The sequence below is a fragment of the Pollachius pollachius genome, assembly GCF_949987615.1.
Source record: "Pollachius pollachius genome assembly, chromosome: 3".
In the NCBI taxonomy this organism is placed as follows: Eukaryota; Metazoa; Chordata; class Actinopteri; order Gadiformes; family Gadidae; genus Pollachius; species Pollachius pollachius.
The window spans coordinates 26,090,927-26,114,412 of NC_136936.1; the positions used below are offsets into that span (position 1 = coordinate 26,090,927).

At 44.3% G+C, this 23,486-nt stretch overlaps 1 protein-coding gene and 1 long non-coding RNA gene across 2 annotated transcripts in view; both read left to right on the forward strand.

Moving 5' to 3' along the window:
* The first annotated feature begins 375 nt into the window (after positions 1-375).
* Positions 376-2,562, forward strand: LOC307072190. Its single transcript, XR_013811666.1, has 4 exons — positions 376-636; positions 776-945; positions 1,233-1,405; positions 2,163-2,562. It is a non-coding gene; the product is annotated as an uncharacterized lncRNA (long non-coding RNA).
* Positions 2,563-19,552: 16,990 nt separating this feature from the next.
* Positions 19,553-23,486, forward strand: part of smtnl (smoothelin, like) — a 36,665-nt gene continuing 32,731 nt past the window's right edge. The window contains exon 1 of the mRNA XM_079733388.1: positions 19,553-20,288. Coding sequence (XP_079589514.1) covers positions 19,560-20,288 — 729 coding nt within the window. The 5' untranslated portion in view covers positions 19,553-19,559. The remainder of the gene's footprint in view (positions 20,289-23,486) is intronic.

The following is a 23,486-nucleotide window of genomic DNA, read 5'->3' on the forward strand; positions in this document are numbered from 1 at the left end:
TCCTGACTGACATCACTCCCTCCTTCACCTGCCCAGGAACCAATCATTCATCCTGATGAACAAGAGGAGAGTTTCACAAAATCAGTCTCCTGTATCAACACATCACCTTGGAAGACCTGTGGATGAGTATGTTTTTCTCATTAACTTGACTTTGTTTTTGGTGTATGCAAATATTACATTTTCTATAGCATATAAAGGACTAGCACTAAACCAAATTCAGTGTGATGCTTATATCCTGTAACATTTAATCAGGTGGTTAAAACTGTTGGTACATAAATATGGTACATATTTGGCATATGAATAAAATGTATGAACTTCTTTGGTTGCAGGATTGATCTACAGACCATATTGAAAAAACCGGTCAGCAAAGTAGATGACCGCCTCCAACAAGCAACCAAATAAATGTGTGCTGGGACAATGTTTTACAATGTAGCCTGCGGGCGTTTAAACGGAAGTCCTTCGACCCTGAAGCAAAACTGGATGTTGTCTTTGTGGATGAAGATGACAATGGTGAAGGGGCAGTTGATGAAGGCGGCCCGACCAGAGAGCACCTAAGGCTGTTGATGAGGGCCGTCCACCAATCAAACATCTTTGATGGACATGAGAAAGACCGGCAGTTGCGTCTTGATACTCAAGGTAAGGAAGCCCAAATTCTTAGGGCTGTCTTCATTCAACTGGCAGAATTCTAGAAATGTATACACGGAAACCCATTTAAAAATTATTGCACTCCCTTATTTCTCCTGTCTTGATTTATTGTGTTTTGTTTTCATTTTAGCTTTACAGAGTAAACTGTACACCTGGGTGGGGAAAATGATAGCTGTGTGCTCATTCATGGAGAAGTTGGTCCACATTTCTTCTCAAAGGCTTTTCCGGCAAATCTGTGGAATGGAAACGGTCACGGTCGATGAAGTTGGCGACCATACTTTTAGGGAGCAGTTGATGAAAGTAAGCAGGAGAAAGGTGTTATACATTGAATGTACAGTCTACTGTGACACAGCCCTCCAGTTGCTTTCTATTAACTTTCTATTTATGAAGCGCTTCCTTTCATACTCTACAACTATTGACACCTAATTTATATGGGGAACTCTTTCTCAGTCCTTATAAGCCAATTTTGGATTGCAGACTCCTGCACATTTTAATTATCCTTGTCTTTATGTGCCACTCACTATCTTTCATTCTGTCTTTTTTTTATTGTCTTTCTTTCTATTCGTCTTTCTGTCTTTTCTTTTTAGATACAGGATGCAACAACAGTCAGAGAGGCAAACGACGCAATTACAGAGGCAGCAGATAGTCTCAGCATTATAGGTGCCTTGAGACATTTGTCAGGCCTGGAAGGGAAGGACTCCCATGTCTAGTCAGCTGCTGACTTCTTTGTCAACGGCAGATTGGCAACTGCCCTGGACCAGTAAGTAATTGCCTCACTTATCTGTATGAAAAATTAAACTGTCAATAGCCCAGGACAACTCACACTAGTCACATGTTTTCATTGGTTTGCTGATGGGTTAAAAACCCTTGGATAACTCAAAGAGATGAGGGCGAATCCGGCAGTGTTCTTCCATTTCTTTGTCAATGAGGAAATTCCCCTTCAGGCGAAGGACCTGCACAAGTTATTTGTTCCTGACTTCTCAGTGCAGGGCAGCAACCGGCGAAACCGAGAAAATACAACAATCTGCTTCTGGCGTGACTGGTTGATTGACATAGAAGGTATACTCACCTGTTCAGAGTTCATCTCGACTCTGCATAGAAACCAATGCACAGCCACCATTGAATGTTGTACCTCCTGGCACTTGTACATTGCACTTATTCAAGCTACTTAATTGTGTAGCATCTACAGTAGCTGCTATCGCTGCTTTACACGGGGAATGGGTTAGCCTAGCGATTGTAATACTTGCACTTGGTTCTATGAACGTCTTTACTGTACCGACAGCGATATATTGTTTCACTTCTTATGACAAATGTACTTATTGTAACAAATGCACTTAATGTAAGTCGTTTTGGATAAAAGCGTCTGCTAAATGTAAATGTAAATACTAGTTATTCTACCAGTTACAATGTTGTATGTGAAAACATTTTATTTATTTTAAATGAACTTTTCTCCAATTCCATCAAGGTGTGAAAGGCATCACTTAATCACTGTTTCTCACCACTTTCTTGTGTTACAGAAGGAGAATGCAGTCCAGTCACCCTTGAGAGGGTTTTGGAATTTTCGTTTGGAGCCTCTAAAGTCCTTCCACTGGGATTTCCACACCCTCCTCAAACACAGTTCATTCATGAAGAGAACCGAATCTTCCCTGAAGCAAACACGTGTATTGTTATACTACGCCTGCCGCTGCACTCTTCTTATGAATGTTTTAAACATATGATGGCAGGAATATTGCAAGCGCCGACTTTTGGTCTTGCATAATGTTACCATGTTTTTTGAATTTAACTGCTGTCTTAGAGTAGTCTTTAAGATTTGCATGCTCTCTCACACTCATACGCTCTCACACACTCATACACTCTTACTCATACACTCACTCATGCATACTCTCACATAGGGAAACGTTGGTTGATTCTGAATTGCAGGCTATCTTGTTTGATGTTTAATGCTACTGCATGACCTGCCTTCAATTGCACGTCTAGTTCAAAGTTTCAGTTAACTTAAATTCATTTTGTCGTTTTTTGCTTTTATGTTTAATTGCATTTATTTAAAATGTGTTTCATTTTGAAAATATATTTTATTCAGGTTTTACATTTTTTTTATTTAGCTCTAGTGTTGCTTTGAATACTTTCAATATTTTGGCAAGACGAGTTACTGAATAAAACACTTTTTTTTCCGAATAGTGTTGAATCTCATACTCCCCTCCACTAGTTGGCGGACACCAACAAGAGTCTGACTGCAGACCTCCACTGTCGGGCACCTCCACCCATGGACTTATAAACCTCCACCCCGGATCCATGCTCCCCCATTCGTTTCATATGCTCGAAAAATGTGAATATTGTGCAAAACTTAATTTATAGTAATTCAGCTTAAAAGGTGAAACTAATAGACTCATTACATGCAAAGTGAGATATTTCAAGCCTTTGTTATAATTTTGATTACGGTTTACAGCTTGTGAAAACCCATTACATGAAATCAAAGATTTTCAATACAGAAATGTCGGCCCTCTAGAAAGTATCATACATATGTACTTGCTGTGGGCCCCTTTTGCATTAATTCCTGCTTCAATGCGGCGTGGCAGGAATGCTATCAAAATTATTTCATCACTGACTGAAACTTGACATGGTCTTCAAGCAACTTGGATGGTGTGCCTCTCCACTCGTCCTCTAGACTGAGACCTTGAACATTTCCTTTGGATCAGTGATGATTTGAGGTAGGTCATCTACTACTGTTGATCCACTGTTATCGAGTCCAAAGTCACCACACAGCCGTCTACCAGAAGATTTTAGAGCACGTCATGCTTCTGTCTGCTGACAAGCTTTATGGAGATGACAATTTCCTTTTCCAGCAAGACTTGGCACCTGGCCACAGTGCCAGAAACCACGAGTAAGGCAATAGTATAGCTTACCTCTACTGGCCTACTCAAACGTACCGCAGGGAAATGGCCTCCTGCCGCTGCGCACGGCAGGAGGCCACGAGCACAAGACAGCTGGCCGCCCCACTGGCTTTTTTTCCAATGGGAAATTATAAATTATAGGCTATAGCATGACCATGGTTTTTTTTTTAAATATTGCTAGCAAGAAATATGAACAATATCCGGCACCTCTCACGTTGGGACCGCAACCTATTTCATTGGATCAGGCCAATTCGGCACCTCATGTGTCACTATGAAAATATTAATCAAATGTGTCTAATATTTAATACCTGTGTATTTAATCTTAATACCCCATTGAAATTTGCCTATTTAAGATGCATTTAAAATTGGATTTCGGAGGAGTGAGAAAGAGAGACACAGCGGAGTGTAGGAATTTTGCGTACGTCATTTGTGCTGCTGTGTTTTCATATGCGGTTTGAATCATGAGCGGCAAGGAGTAAACTGATAAAATGTCAAAAAGACGATCAAATTTGTTCAAACCAGCCGGTCAGTTCGATCACATTAGAGCAGCCTTTTATACAGTCTGCGCGTCGGCTGCAACGCAACACTATTAAGCTCACCAGTCTCGTCTTTTTCTTTTATTCGCCAGACGCGCCCGTCTCTGCTAAAATAGAGAAATAATCTGTTGACCCTTATTTTACATAGATAAGCCTACGAGCGGTAGCCCGTAGGGCGAGAGAGAGAGAGAGAGAGAGCAAGCCAGGGTCAGTATGGAGCATTCACAGTGGATATTTGAATCCGGCACCCCGACAACCCATATGTTGAAGTCTTTTACATTCTGAAGTATGACAGTATCATAGCGTGACTAGAGCTATGCTTAAAATCATTCTGGTATACTGCTGTATTGACCACCACAGACGCGGTTCGCGTTCGCGGCCTGTGCGCTATGACGCACGGGACCCCTGGGGCACTCTCCTAATCAGACGAGCACAAGTCGATCTGGTGGCGGTCGCTGAATGGGATGGTTTGCCTTTAGTAGTGGCAGAGATGATGCAGAGTCCCGGCTTTATCTGACCGTTTTCTGTATTATATTAGGCATTGGGATTGGGATTTAGTAACGGCCTTATTCGGGCCTGTTGATACAGTCAAGTTAAAATATCTATCCCTGAAAATGGCATTATAAAGAGCCCTATAAAGGCTCCTCCATCTGACGCATTCTACCTGCTAGGCAGAATGCGTCAGATGGACCTGCTGATGGACCTCCAAATCGTGTGATGCGTCCGATCAGCTGCGTTTTTGGGGATAAAATAAGAGCGAAGACTATTTTATCCCAAAAAATATATAATAATAATAAATTAATAGTAATAATAAAAATTATTATTATTATCACACCGTTGGTCTCCCACCATATGCTCTGTCATCAGCACAAATGAGCACCTAAAAGTTAAAATCCACCATCCCCCCCGGCTTTTTTTTTACAACTCGACCACTGGATTTGGGATATGTTTTATATGGTAACGAGTCAATAGGTAGATTGACGAACACAGAGATTGTGACATCCGTCAGCAACACGCAAGCTCTGTGTTCGTCAATCTACTTGTGTAGATTTACGAGTCTTAAAATCAAAATGGCGTCGACGGGTGATCTACTGATGGTATTGTGTGTATAAAATGTCATTTTTAATAAACAATCTGTACACTTACAAAGTTCTCAATGCCTCGTTTTATATGTTAAGACTTATACTACCAAAGAAATGTTGGGCTACTTTTAGCCTTTTAAGTGGTTTAAAAAAAAAAGAAGCTATAAATGTGGTTTAAGACTTATACTACCAAAGAAATGTTGGGCTACTTTTAAAATAGTTTAAAATAGCGATTTAGTTTTTACCATAACCAGTGCCCCCATCGTTCCAAGTTTATAGCTTTTTGATAGAATCGGCTAAAAACAGCCAACTGAAGAAAGCATCTATATGCGGTTTTTGTGCTCCAAAACGAACGTTTCAACTCGTTATCATACAAAACATATCCCAAATCCATTTTACACCGGAATTACCCTTTAATACGCTATGTCCAATTTCATGCACTTTTAAATATTTTCTATGTTGAAGTCTTACAAGTGCTCATTGCCTCTGTAAAGTATTTGGTTACTTATAATAAAAGACGTCCACACATGAGTCCAAGTTAAATCAACGTCTTTACTTTCGGTCCGCCCGCGCATGCCCCCCGTTCCGTCACGACGTATCCGGGTACGTCATTTACATATGATCATACAATTCTATTACATCTTCCCCTTGAGATTCTTACGATCTTAACACTGAAATTATCAACATTGGCTAGGAACATCACTTAAGGCTTATTAAAGTACTATTCTGTTAATTCTATTATCAAACCAGGAAAATGTGTACGGCCTTCTGGAACTCAATGTAAAACCAACCAATACATTCCGACACGGTATGATAGACATTTCTGGAACTCTTTTCAAATTAAAGATGAAACACTTTTCATTGTTTGAACTCAATGCAATATTACCAATCTCGTGTATCACAGTGCACAGTATGATAGACATTACTGGAACTCTTTTCCTTTTTCCAAGTGTCCAGATGACACGACCGCTCACAGGTCCAGTCTCTGAACTGGTCTACTGACCCTGCCTGACCTGGTCTGAGTCAGGCCATCAGCAACTGCGCCCGTGCTGGTGTCAACCATTGTAGTGCTTCTCCCTGGGTCACTGGACGGCTGCTCTGGTTGAGGCCCCAGTGTACCTGATGGTGTAGATCTCACGCTGGGCACCACCTGAAGATGGCGACGGTTGCGGCGAAGTCTGGCTCCCTGCTCCGTCTCCACAAGGTAGGATCTCGGTGTGACGCTCTCGCCAGTCACCACAGCTGGAGTGACCCAGGACTTTTGATGGTCCAGTCTGGTGAGGACGTGGTCCCCTGCCCTTAGTGTTGGAAGGTTCTTCACTCCGTGGCGTTGGTTGTAGTAGTAGGTTTGTTTCCTCTTCTCTGATGCGTCCTTGGCTGCAATACTCTGCTTGTTAGGCCGTCTGGGTTGTAGGTTGCGGTCAAGGGTAGGCAGAGTGGTTCGAATCTTGCGGCCCATTAAGAGTTCTGCTGGGCTTACCCCAGTGCTGCTGCACGGAGTAGATCTGTAGCACATAAGTGCCAGGAGAGGGTCCTTTTGTCTCAGGATCCCTTTTGCTATTTGCACCGCTCTTTCGGCGTGCCCGTTGCCTTGAGGATGGTGTGGGCTCGATGTGATGTGTGTGAAGTCTAATTCACGGGCCAGTTGCTTGAACTCCTCACTAGAAAACTGTGGGCCATTGTCACTGACCACTTCGTCTGCCACCCCATAGCGGGCAAAAGTAGCTTTCAGTTTTGTGACTACTTGGACGGTAGTGGTGGTGGGTATATGGAGAATCTCAATAAACCGTGAATAGTAGTCAGAGATAACTAAATAGTTCTGTTTGTTGTACTCACATAAGTCCATGCCGATTCTTTTCCATGGCCTGTCCGGGAGCGGTGTGGAAATCAAAGGCTCTTTGGACTGAGCTCTTCTTTGTTCCTGACAAGGCTGGCAGGCTAGAACTTTCTGCTTGATGTGAGCTGATATACCCGGCCACCAGACGGCAGAGTTAGCTCTGTCTCGGCATTTAGTCAGTCCCTGATGACCATCATGGATACGTTCTAACACATCTGCTCTCAATGTCTCTGGGATTACTATCCTATTGCCTCTAATCACCAGGCCCTGGTGAACTGACAGCTCGTTTCTCATGGGGAAGAACTCTCTAACCGTTGGGTGTGTCTTACCTACGTGATCAGGCCACCCGGACTGTATGTATCTGGCCACAGCTTGTAGTGTGTCATCAACAACTGTGGCAGCTCTGATACTGTCCATTCTCCCCTCTGTAGCCGGCATGTTGTTGATGATGGATGCTACGTAGCACTCCACATCAACATTGGTGTCGCCTCCATCCTGCACATCTCCTACTGGGCTCCTGGACAACGCGTCTGCCGTGACGAGGGTTTTCCCTGGTACATATTCCGCTGTAGGGTTGAACCTCATCAGCCGCATCAGGAGCCTCTGGCAGCGGATGGGGACAGTATCTAGGTCTTTGGAGTTCATTAGCGGGACTAACGGTTTGTGATCTGTGATCAGCCTGAACCCCTCTAGGCCATGTAAGTATTTCCCAAACCGCTCACAGGTCCAGACGCTCGCCAGGCACTCTTTTTCTATCTGAGCGTACCTGGTTTCCGCCCCACTCAGACGCCGTGAACAATAGGCTACAGGTTTCCAGCCCTCACTGTGCAGTTGCATCAGCACGCCCCCTATTCCATAGCTGCTGGCATCTGCAGAGACAGCAGTGGGTTTGTTGACATCATAAAACGCCAGAGTGGGTGGGGTTGTAAGAAGTTCTTTGATGGATTGGAATGCTGACTGCTGTACTGGGCCCCATGTCCACGCGGATTTGGACTTCAGTAATTCGTACATGGGCTGCCCCACAGCAGCTAGGTTCGGGATGTATTTACCTAAATAATTCACCATCCCGAGGACTCTCTTCAGCTCGTGGACATTAGTGGGTGGAGTCAGGTCGTTTATAGCGGAGACCTTGGCTGGGTCAGGACGTGTGCCATCTGCGTCTATCACGTGACCCAAAAAATTTAGTCTTCGCTGTCTCAAGGCACACTTTTCTTCATTTAGCTTCAGCCCAGCTGTCTCCAGGCGCTCCATGACCTGCCGTAGACGTTCGTCGTGCTGGGCCATATCTTTTCCATGCACTATGATGTCGTCCATGTAAACAGCGTTCCCTGGTAGGCCTTCCAGCGTTTCCTCCATCTTTCTCTGAAAATTTTCGGGTGCGCTAGATATCCCAAATGGGAGTCGTTTGAAACAGTACCTGGCAAATGGTGTGATAAAGGTTGTCAGTCTCTGACTAGCCTTGTTTAGCGGTATCTGCCAGAACCCTGCTGCCGCGTCTAATGAGGAGAACACCGTGGACCCACTCAGCTCAGTGATCTCATCTGTTGTCGGCAAAACAAACCTCTCTCTCTTAACGGCCTTGTTTAATTTTCGTAGGTCAACGCAGATCCGCACCTGTCCTGATTTCTTGGGAGCGGGCACCATGGGAGCACACCACTCCGTGGGCTCCGTCACCTTTTCTATGACGCCTTTGGTCTCCATTCTGTCCAGCTCCAGCTTGACAGACTTCATGAGGGGAATGGGGACTCTGCGGGCAGTGTGGACAGCATAGGGTTGGGCATCCTCCTGGAGCACTATTTGCACCGGCTGTGTTTTTAGCAGGCCGAACTCTCCTCCGGCGCCACGGACCTCACAAATTCTCTTCACGAGCCCCATTGTCTGTGCCACTTCTCTGCTAAGCAGGTTGCTCACACTCTCTCCTCCAACAACGTAGACTCTGAATGAGTACTTTTTGTCCTTGTGCCACACGTTTGCTGTGAATTGGCCAATACAGTTCAATCGCCCACCTGGACTACACAGCATGGCTTTTGCTGGGTGTAGTTTAGTCGCTTGGCTGAGACTCTTGAAAGTCTCTTCACTCATAATGCACACATCCGCTCCAGTGGCTATTTTGAAACTAACTGGCGTGTGGCAGATATTCAACTTTACTGTCCATTGCCCGCCACTGCTAGAGGATGTGCATTTTACTGAGCCTAGAAAGTAAGCTGCATTTTCTTCATGCTCGCTGACTTCATCCACTGCCATTTTACTTTTGCACATTCTTCCCCAGTGCCCAATCTTCTTGCACTTGTTGCATGCGGACTTAATTGCAGGACAATGTTCTTGAATCTTGTGCGTCATTTTCCCACATCTGTTACATGTCTTTCCCCGTTCGCTGCGTCTGTTTTGTTGGTCCGTTTCGTTATACCTCCGTTCGTCCATTTTGAATTTGCTAAAGCCCCGCGCGACCTCCTCTACAGCACATGCAGCGGCCTCGCCTTGCTGGCTAACCTGAGCTCCCACTTCCTCCTGTTGACGAGCCTCCTGAACTGTCATCTCTAACGTGAGATTTGAGATAAGCTGCAGTTTTCGGGAGAGTTCTTTGTCCCTGATACCCACCACAATTCGGTCCCTAATGTTCTCTTCACGAGTAACTCCGAATTCGCAATGCTCAGAAAGTTCATAAAGGGCGCGAATAAAAATCTCCACCCTCTCCCCTGCACGCTGCACACGTTGGTAAAAGCAAGCCCTCTCTTGGATGACATTCCGTTTCGGTATAAAGTAAGCATCAAATTTGCCCATTACTACATCAAAATCCTCTCCGTCATCTTCCTCAACAAAACGGAATGACCCGAATATATTCTCTGCTTCCCCGCCTAAGGCGTAGATAAGGGTGCTGACCTGTACCCCTCCGTCCTCTTGATCCAGCTTCGTAGCCGTTCTGTACCGCATGAAGCGTTTCTTCCAATCGCTCCATTCTGCAGGCCTCTCGAAGCAGAAACTGTCCGGCGGATTAAACTTCGGCATCGTCGGCTCGGACCACTTCTGACACCATGTAAAGTATTTGGTTACTTATAATAAAAGACGTCCACACATGAGTCCAAGTTAAATCAACGTCTTTACTTTCGGTCCGCCCGCGCATGCCCCCCGTTCCGTCACGACGTATCCGGGTACGTCATTTACATATGATCATACAATTCTATTACAGCCTCTGTGGCACTTTTTGTTCTCTTCACTGTGGTCATCCCCACTTGCTGCACTCTAAATAAAGTGGTCAGTGCTACAGTGCGGGCCTATAATTGAACAAATCCTTTAAATCAGCCTCCCAATAGCAGAAAGCCTAATAGAGACATAAGAACCATAAGAATAAATGGCTTCTAGGCAGAATAGATACATTCTCACACAAAAATTGACTTTTGATCAAAACTCAGATTAACAAAAGAAGACTTTATCACTTTAGATCAGGGGTTTTCAAAGTATGAGAGAGTGAGCCCCCCCTCAGAGAACAAATTTCAGCTGAGCCCCCCCGCCAATTTTTTTTTCTAAATCCCTGTGTTTTGAAGATCTTTTAATTATTTTACACATTTTAAACATTTGATCACATTTTAAACATCTCTGATCATATTTTTTTGAAACATTTTAAACATTTTTGAAACATTCTAAACATCTTTGTGCGTTTTTAAACACATTTTAACATCTTTATCTAAGCATGTTTTTGCTTAACGTTTTTGAAATACATTTGAACATCTTAATCTGTAAACTGCCAGTTAAGCCTCCTTTTTAGCTCACCTCAACTTTAGTGGGAGCAATGAATTTCCGGAGCTGTGTTCGAAATCGTTCCCCATCACGGATATAGTGCACTATATAGGGTGCTCACCATTTTGTAGTGGTGTTCGAATTCTCAGTGGTAAATTTCACAGGCTATAAAGTAGACTTAAAATACCCAAAATTTGAGTGAACATACAATGTTCCCTACGTGTTACTCCCGTATACCACAGTGCAATGCAGTCTGTGTTTTTCCGGAGGAGAAGAAGCTGAATAATAACGAAAACGTGTACATTTAATGATGGAGTCTCCGGCTTTCGTTTAGAAATGTCAACAATTTATTTGGGATTCAACATAGAAAATATAATCAAGGAATGATCAAGGAAATGTAACATTCAACATCAATACAACCTCCAGCTATCCTCGTGGGTGCCCGGTTTGTTTACATGATGTGGGCGCATCTGTCTGCGTCACACAAATACCCGGCGCATTTACTGACGCAAAAGACGTTTAGAAATGTTCAGCGTAGTGTCCGAATTCTCGTTTGTTCGTTCCCTATATAGTGCACTATATCATAAACACTATATAGGGAATAGTGAGTGAGTGAATAGGGAACGATTTCGAACACAGCGCGTCTTCGCTGTGAAGACGCACTGTGTTTTTTCTGTTACTTTTTCTGTTTTTTTTTTCTCACGTCGCGCCCCCCCTGAAGAACTCTGGCGCCCCCCAGGGGAGGCGCGTCTCACAGTTTGAAAACCACTGCTTTAGATCAAGCGTGTGCAATAATATACATGTGTTCCGTTTGTTTTGATGACGATGCATGACCATGCATGATGCCAGCCTCTTGGGCACCTGTGGGCAGGACATGCAAATTGGTTTGACATCAAATATATATTGTTCAATATATATTGTACAATGTTGACCAATCACAATGGGAGGAGTAAAACAACTATACAGCCCATCCCCCTACACAGAGTAGCCTAAATACAGACAAGGTAAACAAAGAGTCAGGCTGGTTGTGTCGGAGCTTGTCAACCAACAATAGGCCTACAATATGGCAAATATGACAAAACAACAGAAGAACACTTGTTGCTACAGCCAATGTCTTGACTGGCACCCACAAATCTATCGCACCCGGCATTAGCTACGTCCTGGATAATATATGCAACCAATAAAATGTTGTCTCTGGGCTTGGAATTGGACTATACCTGATCAGTTTGCAAAATACTGACAATTGCGGTACAGCAAGCCTGATATTTTATCTTCAGATCAGAAATGTGTTGGATTGCATTGTGCACAGATGTCTGTTGTTGCTGAGTGAGGATGAGTTGAGGTGGCTCTACCCTTACAGCTCGGAACTCTTCCTCATCAAGTGTAGGCAGTGTTTGAATTCCGTACTGCGCTAGGATGGCCTCAATGTTTTGGTCGCTGTAGGGATTTTCCCCAAACACATTGTTGACAGCTGTGCTGTCTGTGGCAATATTTCTGAGCATGCCCTCTTTCCAGAGTTGAGTTGGTGTGCGATTATTTTCTGTTCTTAACGGATGGAGGTTCCAGGCCAGTCTAAACTGCTCCAGTCTTTTTTGAATCTCCGGAAGATAAACAATATGCAGTGATAGTCTGTGGACATCATTATCTGGGTTTAGAACCTCTGAATCCTCTAAGGAGTAGAACATAAGGTAAAAGCGCTGCAACACATGCAAAAATAAATCACGCCAAAGGCTTTCAATTCTCTGATTGTGAACTGATCGTCCGGTTATGAAACCTCTGTGTTCAAGCCCTTGAACTAGATGCTTCAATGAAGCCACAAGGATGTTTTCACCACCATGGTCAGATCTTACTCTTGATGGTAGGGTGTAGAGTGTGATGGAAAATCCACATGTTGTATTGTTTTCTTTTGTCTATCTATGAACTTAAGTTTTGTTACTATTTTGTGTGATATATACTGTGGGGCAAAAAAGTATTTAGTCAGCCACCAATTGTGCAAGTTCTCCCACTTAAAAAGACGAGAGAGGCCTGTAATTTTCATCATAGGTAAACCTCAGCTATGAGAGACAAAATGAAAAAAAAATCCAGAAAATCACATTGTCTGAATTTTTAAGAATGTATTTGAAAATTATGGTGGAAAATAAGTATTTGGTCACCTACAAAACCAGCAAGATTTCTGGCTGTCACAGACCTGTAACTTCTTCTTTAAGAGGCTCCTCTGTCCTCCACTCGTTTCCTGTATTAATGGAACCTGTTTGAACTCCTTATCAGTATAAAAGACACCTGTCCACAACCTCAAACAGTCACACTCCAAACTCCACTATGGCCAAGACCAAAGAGCTGTCAAAGGACACCAGAAACACAATTGTAGACCTGCACCAGGCTGGGAAGTCTGAATCTGCAATAGGTTAGCAGCTTGGTGTGAAGAAATCAACTGTGGGAGCAATTATTAGGAAATGGAATACATACATGACCACTGATAATCTCCCTCGATCTGGGGCTCCAAGCAAGATCTCACCCTGTGGGGTCAAAATGATCACAAGAACGGTGAACAAAAATCCCAGAACCACACGGGGGGACCTAGTGAATGACCTCCAGAGAGCTGGGACCAAAGTAACAAAGGCTACCATCACTAACACACTATGCCGCCAGGGACTCAAATCCTGCAGTGCCAGACGTGTCCCCCTGCTAAAGCCAGTGCATGTCCGGGCCCGTTTGAAGTTTGCTAGAGAGCATTTGGATGATCCAGAACAGGATTGGGAGAATGTCATATGGTCAGATGAAACCAAAATAGAACTTTTTGGTAAAAACTCAACTCGTCGTGTTTGGAGGAGAAATAATGCTGAGTTGCATCCAAAGAACACCCTACCTACAGTGAAGCATGGGGGTGGAAACATCATGCTTTGGGGCTGTTTTTCTGCCAAGGGACCAGGACGTCTGATCCGTGTGACGGAAAGAATGAATGGGGCCATGTATCGTGAGATTTTGAGTGAAAACCTCCTTCCATCAGCAAGGGCACTGAAGATGAAACATGGCTGGGTCTTTCAGCATGACACTGACCCCAAACACACCGCCCGGGCAACGAAGGAGTGGCTTCGTAAGAAGCATTTCAAGGTCCTGGAGTGGCCTAGACAGTCTCCAGATCTCAGCCCCATAGAAAATCTTTGGAGGGAGTTGAAAGTCTGTGTTGCCCAGCGAAGGCCCAAAAACATCACTGCTCTAGAGGAGATCTGCATGGAGGAATGGGCCAAAATACCAGCAGCAGTGTGTGAAGACCTTGTAAAGACTTACAGAAAACGTTTGACCTCTGTCATTGCCAACAAAGGGCATGTAACAAAGTATTGAGATGACCTTTTTGTCATTGACCAAATACTTATTTTCCACCATAATTTGCAAATAAATTCTTTAAAAATCAGACAATGTGATTTTCTAGATTTTTTTTTTCATTTTGTCTCTCATAGCTGAGGTATACCTATGATGAAAATTACAGGCCTCTCATCTTTTTAAGTGGGAGAACTTGCACAATTGGTGGCTGACTAAATACTTTTTTGCCCCACTGTATGTGTATGTGTGTGACTAATTTTCAGTAAATAGTTCAAACGTATTTCTCTTGGATATTGTGTATGTCATTGGGTATTTTGATACTGATGTGTTGATAGAAAGTATTGGTTTACAAGTTTACAGTAGTCTCATTTAAAGGATACTGATTTATATAATATTTAATTTGTTGTTTATTACACTGGTAATGTGACTAGCTATTTAACAAGGTTAAAATAGTGAGGTTCATGTAAAAGTTTAATTTAATTTAAGAAATTTTAATATATTTAGTGAATTACTATTAGTGCATTAACTAACCTTAGAGAGAGATATTTCTCGCCATCAGAAGAATTCGGGAGCGCACTCCACACTAAAAGCTAGACACGCTTGGGGGCGCCACACGCATTAATTGGGGTCCTTGTCAATGCCGCCAGCTTGCTTATGGCTTCTGTATGGAAACGAGATTTTTCATGCTCCTGAAACTTTTCACCTGCCACCCGCCAATTGCCAAACCCTCCTTTAATGAAGTGGCCAGCATTAATTATCCCGTCTGCCCTGACAAGCTTTTTCTCTATTGCAGTGCAGCACACGAAGCATAACGCGGTGTCGGTTTCCCTCACGTAGTGTAGCCACGTCCACTGGCCAAACCAACCAACCTTAAATGACCGGCTAAAGTCCTCACTTGCCGATCGCCTGGCTGGGAAGTGAAACTCCTTTGGCTGGCAGGGCTCTTCACCAACAGAATAACTAGTTGTTGCGACTGCCGGCAGTTGCACGTTAGCCAAAGCCAAGATATAAGGATCGACCGGAGGGGGGTTAGCATCATTGTTGCCGGCGCAGTCGATATTAGGCTCGACCGGAGGGCGGGGGCTAGCAATAGCACCATTGTTGCCGGCGCCAAATAAAATGAAATGATAATATGATAAATATCATAAAAAGGGTGGATGACAATAAATTAATGAAAAATCATGTTGTATGATAAAATTATACTCTGAAAAAAAAAAAGTATTGATTTGTTCAGAAAACTTTCTCACTTGCAGTTACAGCCAGGGGCTGGGGGGGGGGGGGGGGGGTGCTGCAGCACCCTAAGCACCCCCACTTCCCGCGTCCCTGCCGTCTGAAAATGCTGTCGCGGATGAAAAGCAGCCTACCAGCGCGGCCGTCGCTCATGGCCATTACCGAGCGCCGGCCCTGGCGTTTCCCAACCCGCCGAAACTGCATGGCAGACGGCATTTAAGAGCCTTCGGTCCAATCTTTGCATGGTAAAAACACATGCCTGAAGACTGCTAGGGGTCAGAAGACTGCTGCCGACGAGAAGTGGTGGCAGTGATAAGCATGGAGTCGTCCAGTGTCACAGGAGCGATGTGCGCGGGAAAAAACGCGGGCACATGGGCTCTCACTTGGGAAGGCAGCTGACGAAGGAAAAGCTGAACGAAAAGACAATCGGGTTCATGTTCAACCATGAGATCCAGCATATGGTCCATGAGCTCAGACGGTTTGCTGTCACAGAGTCCTTGAAGTGAGAAAAGCCTGCTGGCTCTCTCAGCGTCCGACAGTTCAAACGTCTTCAACAGGTGGGCTTTGAGTGCCGTAAACTTCTCCCTTGCCGGACGATTTTTAAGGAGGCTCACCACTCTGGATGCTGTTGAATTTCCGAGAGCTGACACAACGTAATAGTACTTTGTTGTATCAGTGGTGATCTCCCGCAACGCAAACTGCGCTTCGGTCTGGGCGAACCATGCCAACGCCGATGATTCCCAGAATTCGGGGAGTTTGAGAGTTACAGCGTTCGCGGTCATGGTCGTGTCGCGTCTCTGGATACGTCCAGCAGACTTACGTCAGAATCACCAGTGTGGAAATTGCATTAAATGGAAATAGACAATTTCTCACGTTCAGCACACAAATGCGTGACTCGTTTATTTCATAACAGGAAGTCAAAACGCGCTGCAAGTAAAACGAATCTCGCATGGGGCTTTATGTCATGAGACGTTCCTAACATTTAAAGGGACAGCGATCCCTGAACAACCAAGACAGTAAACGATATGCCTACAACAGTGTATAGAACAACACTTAACAACATAGGATAATTCACTACAGGATAATGTGTATGTCTGGTCTGTCTGGGCCAAGTTGTTTGATTTCTAACTTCTCTTCCCATTTTAACCTCTCAAATGTTTTTTTTAACAGAAACTCAATACTGTTAATCACAGGTGCAACACCACTCGCCATGTCTGCATCTGACATAGAAACGACAAAAGATAGACTAAAGTTGTACTTGATGACATCGTGACCGAAATACACTTCTTCTATCTGAAATATATTCTAAATAAACTTCAAAAAAGATCAGTGAAGTACACTTTCAAGAAATATACTGAAATCATACTCCAAATGTTACAGGGGTTGTGTACTTATTTTCAGTATATCAAAGTTGAGCTTGATGACATCCTCACTGAAATACACTACCTGAAATATATTCTAAATAAACTTTGAAAAATATCAGTTTAGTATACTTTTAAGATGTATACTGAAACCACACTTTAAGTACATTAGTGTTGGTATATTTATTTCAAGCACACTTAAATTGAACTTAAATAGATCTCAGAAGAAGTATACTTTTCCAAAAGTCTGCCTAAAATATACTTGACATGAGGTATATTTCTGAAAAATGTACTTGGAATGAATTGTGTACTTTGGAAATATATTTTTAATACACCTCAGTGCACTTCATTTTCACCAATGCTCACTCGCGGTGAAACAATGTTTTCACACGATCAAATACTCATCAATCCTAAAAGTTATGGGCTTGTACACGATGTCTGTGTCAAGAAAATATGTGTTTGCTGTACGGTGTTTGCAGATGCATTGATTGAAGTACAACTTATTACCGCTGTATCAGCTGTTCTTTCCCAAACAATTTAACCAATGTTATCATTTATCCTAAAACAAGATGGGATATAGCCTACTTTGCTCAAGTTTATTATTGTTTATACACAATCCATATCATCATCATAATATCTATATTCATAATATTATATACATCATAAAACTAACCTCAGGCAAATCGTTTCCATGTTTGTGCGGGTTTGTATCGGGTGAAAACTAGCAACAATACATACGTTGATGTAGAAAGTCAATTGCACTCGGTGCAAGATAGGCCCCAGTGTGTCCTTATCACCGGTCGAGATACCCCTGAGGGCCTCACGCTCTCTCAACCACAATAAGATAGAGCTTAAGCTGTGGAGAATGGAAAGAGAGAGAGGCAGGGGGAGAGAGAGGGAGAGAGAGAGATAGCAGTGTTGGGGGCGGATTGAAGGAAAGTAAAGGGGGAAAATGAATGTTTTCTTGTGCTGAGACAACATGGCTGAAAAAACAAAGACAAGAGAGAGAGAGAGAGAGAGAGAGAGAGAGAGAGAGAGAGAGAGAGAGAGAGAGAGAGAGAGAGAAGAGAGTCTCAGTTACTGAGTGGCCAGCTGTAGTACAGATTGGTGTGTCCATCTGTGTCTGTACATTGCAAAAATAATTAACTGAGTGAGGAAAAACAAATAGATGTATAGGTTACAGATAAAACAGAGTGGGCAAAAACATTTTGTCCTGATATATTATTGATAACCTGGGCAATTCATTGGTCTGATGAAATGAAAGTAAGCGAGAGAGACACAGAGAGAGAGAGAGCAAGCAAGAGCGAGAGTCACCCTGCTTTAACAGAGCTTGGATAGCAAGAGCGAGTGTCACCCTGCTGTAACAGAGCTTGGGGTGGGCGTGGCTGACTGACATACCTACAGTTTAGTCGTAGTAAAAGAGAGAGAACAGCTGGGGGAGGTGAAGAGAATGGCTGCATAAACAACTCCTCCTTACAACACTTTGGAGAGCCCCCACCCCCTCCAGCTCCAGGCCTCTTCTTCTTCCTCTCTCTCTCTCCTCCTCCTCCTCCTCCTCATGTTGCTCCTCCCGCTCCTCATCTGTCTCCTCCCCCTCTCCCTCTCTCCGCCTGTCCAGAAAGAGGAGGAGGAGATATTGACTTCAGAGTGGAAGGAAAAGTTCAAACCAGATAGCTGGCTGTACAGAATAGAGCAGAGCTCATACACACACACACACACGCACGCACGCACGCACGCACGCACGCACGCACGCACGCACGCACGCACACACACACACACACACACACACACACACACACACACACTCTCTCTCTCACACACAACCTCTCACACACACTTGCGAGAAGGAAACCTGGGGAGTTCTACAGAGCCGGGTAGGAATTATTGCATGGGTGCGTGTGTAAAAACACACACACACACACACACACACACACACACACACACGCACACAGGCATCCATGCACGCATGCATGCTCACATAAACACATACACTTAAACAAACAAATTCACTCTTTCCCACATATTTAGACAAACATAGACATGCATGGACAAACACAGGCACACACACACACACACACACAAACACACACACACACAAAATCTAACACAGACAAACACACACGCACACACATACAAACCCACACCGACAAACACACAGACAAGCACACACACACACACACACACATATGTATCATCACAAATTTGGCCCATACATTCATAGACAGTGAGGCATGGGAGTGTGCATTTGGCAGCTGTGTGACGCAGTTCAGATGACCTCACCTCCCATTTGTTTTATGGCACCTCAAAGCCAAGCTGGCCTCAAACACATATTCTGTCTTTCCTCTCTCCCACTCGCTCCTTGGATTCACTTCCCTCAGCAATGCTGTTGTTAAATGTTGCTCAGCTTCGATGCCTTCAATCTGCTTGTGTGTTTTGTAAATGCAGTTTTTAGCGGTTTGTTGAATCCATTTCTGAACGATTATCAGGATGTTTGTTTTAGATCCCGCTATCTGGAGAAAAGCACAAACTAATCAAGTATTTTCTAACTGATTTTCCTGATCATTTTTTGGTTTGTTTATCCTTGGTAACAGGACTCTACCGAGGACTCTACTTGGACTATGTGTTGAGATATGTCAAGACTGATTGGTATTTGCAAGCCACAAGCCACATACTTCCACCTGAGGGGAGAGCTAGATAAAGAGGGAGATAGAGAGAGAGTGAGAGAGAGAGATAAAGGAGCTGTGCCTAGAAAGCGAAGACTTGCCTCTTTCCTGTCCCTCTGAATCATCGCGGAGCCGACAGCTGCCTTAAAAGGAAAGGAGAACGAGAGAAACCTCTGACCCCCCCCCCCCCCCCCCTGCTGCTCCTCTACCACAAGGGCCCCGGACCTCTCACCTGTACAAGGAGCCCCAGCAGGGCCCATGCCTAGGGTCCTGGTCTCTGTCGTTGCTGCGCCACCAGCAGCCATGGAGGACGTGGGAACAGCCCTCCACCTCTCCACGCCTCCTCCTCCCCCTGCCCCGGAGGCCGGGGAGACAGTGTGCGCCGCGCTGGCCCGCTACGAGGACACCCTGCGGGGCGCCATCCGTGAGATCCACGGGGACGTGAGGGCCTTCAAGCTTGACGTAGAGCAGCGTCTTGAGGAGGCGGCGGGCGCCCCGCTGGGCCGGGCAGTGGCCCAGCTCCAGCAGGAGAACCAGCAGCTGCGGGCCCAGCTGGACGCCCTCGCACGACAGGTGGAGCTGCTGTCTGGGATGACGTATGAGCATCAAGGTGTCTCCAACACCACCTCCGCCTGGTCCGACATCTACACCAACATCAGCCATTACAGCAACAACACTGGTAACCCCAGCCTGAACCACCACAACCATAGGAGTCATCACGGTGACATTGGGCTGGACCCCCACCAGGAGGTAACAGAGGCGGTCCACAGGAAGGGTCAGGTCCAGTTCCCATTCCAGGGCAGCATGTGTCCCCGGGGCCCGACCGGCTCCCTGCCACCTGGCTCCTCGTCATACCCAGAGCCCGTCTGCCCCCCACCGGGCCCCAGAGTGACCTCCATGGGGACCAGTGCTCCGGGCATCGGCGACTGCCCTGGTACGGCTCGCTTCTCCAGCAGGGCCACCTTCGCCCTGTCCAGCAAGGCCAATGTAAGTGTTGTCCATCATCTGTTGACAGGTTTGAGCCTGTGCACTAGAACTGTGGATGTATCTGAGCAGAAAATGTTCACGGAACTAGAGTAATCACATTTTGATCACATCTGTTTGTCGATTCATAAAAAACACATGAAGTGTTACATAATAAATATATATAATGCACACAAACAGGTTCCACGGAGGGGGCAAAATGTAGCTGATAGTGCTTTCTTTATTTGTGGTGTGGCCGGGTCTTTGTGTTGTGATGTGCTCGGTTGTGTTTTGCTGTGGTGTGGTGTGGAATGTGTGGTTAAAAAGCCCAAGTCAGCCTTTTGGAACACTTCTTTGTCACACACATGAAATAGATCCAATCAGCTTTGTGTTCCTGGTGTCTGTATAGATAAGTGGTTGGGTGTTGTTTTCTGGTATATTCCTTATTTTAGGTAGCATGTAGGTAGCAGCCATACATGTGTAGCACTCCAGGAGATTGTGTTGCCTGTAAGGCTCAGGAGACTTTATCCTCGTGTGTTCAGGCCATGGTGAGGAAAGCACAAGATCTTCAGTCCACTCTTATTCTTTAAAAAAATGTTACATCACACATAAACACACAGCCAGGGCTAGAGGGATCAGATGATGATGATGATCTACATCATTCAGCTTTTCTGACCAACTCGTCTGTGATGTCAAAAGATGAAATTCTTCATCTTTTTGATGAAGTTTTTTTTTTTAAAGTACAATGGTAAATATTTACACGTTGAAGAGAATTGGAATCAGCTGAGCACAATCTGAATAAATGTCTTGAATTTCTATATTTTTCGGGTGTTTGTGTGTGGGTCTTTGTGTGAGTATGTTCTGTGTGTACGAGTAAGGCCCTGTCCACACCTACGAAAACAATCTTTTCCCCCGTTTTCCTTGGCAGCGTGGCAGGAATTTCTCCTTAATGTTGGAGTTATTGCAAAGACGCATCTAGCTGTAGAAACACTGTAGTACATATTCTAGGCCTATATGTGGCGCTGTTTCTGCAACAGAACTCCACCAAAAAGAAAAGCAGAGGAGGCAGAGCATGATCATCAAGCCTGCGTGCTGTATGCAAAGATACGGTCGATGATGAAGAAACCGAAGAACAACAACAGCAGTTGTTAAACATTGCAGAAAATACTTTTTAGCGTACAGTTAGTAATTATATTTACCAAAGGGCTGTATTTAAAGCTACAAAAATAATACAAATAGAATCAAACAAAACAAATTAGACGGAAATCTAACGTTGCCCACCTGGTGGGTGGGGCGATGACGTCATTGTTTGTGTAGCTGGGGTTCTCATGAATCTAAAACGAAAACGCAGGGGGCGGGGGCATTTTTCACTTTTTCACCCTGGAACCTGGGTGAGAAGGGTGCGTTTCTATGCACTGAAAACTCTGTGTCCTTCTGGTCATGCTCTGACTCTGTTGCCCTCAGTCTACTTCTCTCAAACCTGCAAGACTTCCGCGTTTTTACACAAAGATCTTAGCTGTGTGAACAGGGTCTCTGTGTGTGCATCTAAGTGTGTGTGTGTGTGTGTGTGTGTTTGTGTGTGTGTATGTGTGTGTGTGTGTGTGTTTGTGTGTGTGTGTTTTTGTGTGTGCGGGCATGTCTCTGCCTGTGCATGTTAGCGTGTGTGTGTATTTGTGTGTATGTGTGTGTGTTTGTGTAAGTTTGTGTGCGTGTGTGTGTGTGTGTCGTTGTTTGTGTGTGTGTGTCAGTGCATGTGTGTGTGTGTGTGTGTGTGTTTGTGTGTGTGTGTGTGTGTTTGTGTGCATGCAGCCAGAGTCTATCCTTAAACCGGCTTCAGCTTCTGCTCCTGATGAAAGGAGAGAAGAGACAGTGGTTTGACTGGCATCAGCTAAGCTGAGTAGATAGGAGAAGCTATAAACATGACAGATTCCTTCTTTCTTTCTGATGTGTAATTGTTGCACCTCAAGGCTTTGTCGTCCTCAGACTCACATGTTTTTACTTGATGCCTCATCCTGCCGTCCCCATCGTCCCCACTGTCTGTTTGTGTGCAGCAGCAAATGTCCATCAACGCCTTTCAATGTAGGAGAAGAAGATGACGTTGAGCTTGCCGTAATTGTCTATAGTGTGTTTGTGTGTGTGTGTGTGTGTGTGTGTATGTCTGTTTATATACATGCTTGTGTGTGGGTGGAAATGTAGATTTGCGTGCTTCTGTATGACTAGTCTGCATGTAAGAGAGCCAGCTGTGTTACCGCTGAGCAACCTCTCAGCAAAGAGAGTTAAATAAGATTAGGAGTTGAACAACATCAACAAGGTCCCTAAACAATTCCTCCTCTTCTTATTTCTTAACCTCATTATTCATGAACACTGGAAGCACACATACACACACACACTGAAACACCCATCCTGGTCTCACAGGAATCCGTGAAATGACCACGGACGCTTAACTCAAAATCTGTGGAATCCTCACGGAAACACGCCAATTTCCGTGATATGGCCACGGATTTTGCTCCAATGCAAGTCTCTCAATTTAGCAATTCATGCCGTTTTTTTTTTCACGTTTAGTTGTAGCCCTGGATCCGTTAATCCCTCAACACTGTGTTAGTTAGGAGACAGAGCAGTGGGTTGATTTATCCTCTCATGCAGCGCAAGCTTCACATGTTGCATCACTCAAGATAATTTTTGTCTTGAGGAAATCGTTCTGTCCTTCTTTCTCTCTGACCCTCTTCAAACCAATACTCCACTGTGTCATAGTTGATCAAAACATCTCAATGTCAATGCTCGATCCATACATGTTGACTTATTGTTGTTGTTGGTTCATGGGGTTATTACTCCAAGGGTTTGTTGAGGCAAAATGTCCTGTTTTTCTAAGAATCGATTCTCTCAGAGAAAATGTATTATGATTCCTGTTGAATTCATTAAAGTATTTGAGTTGTTTTAACCACAGCGAGCTACAATAGTGATAGATATTGATAGTGGTGCATTGTTTGTGATTGTGATATTTTGTGATATCGCTCTTGTTGGGTATTTGCAACACAGCGTTACATTATGATGACTAGATATTGTATATATCCTGCAGATATACACACATAGAGTTCACTCATTCATATTCAGTTTCATAGTCTTTTGTGTGAAATTGGGAATTGATAATGAGATCAAGGTGGACTACAAAAGGTGAAACCATAGCCCTTTGCTCTCATTACCACAATGTGTGTCTTTTATTCC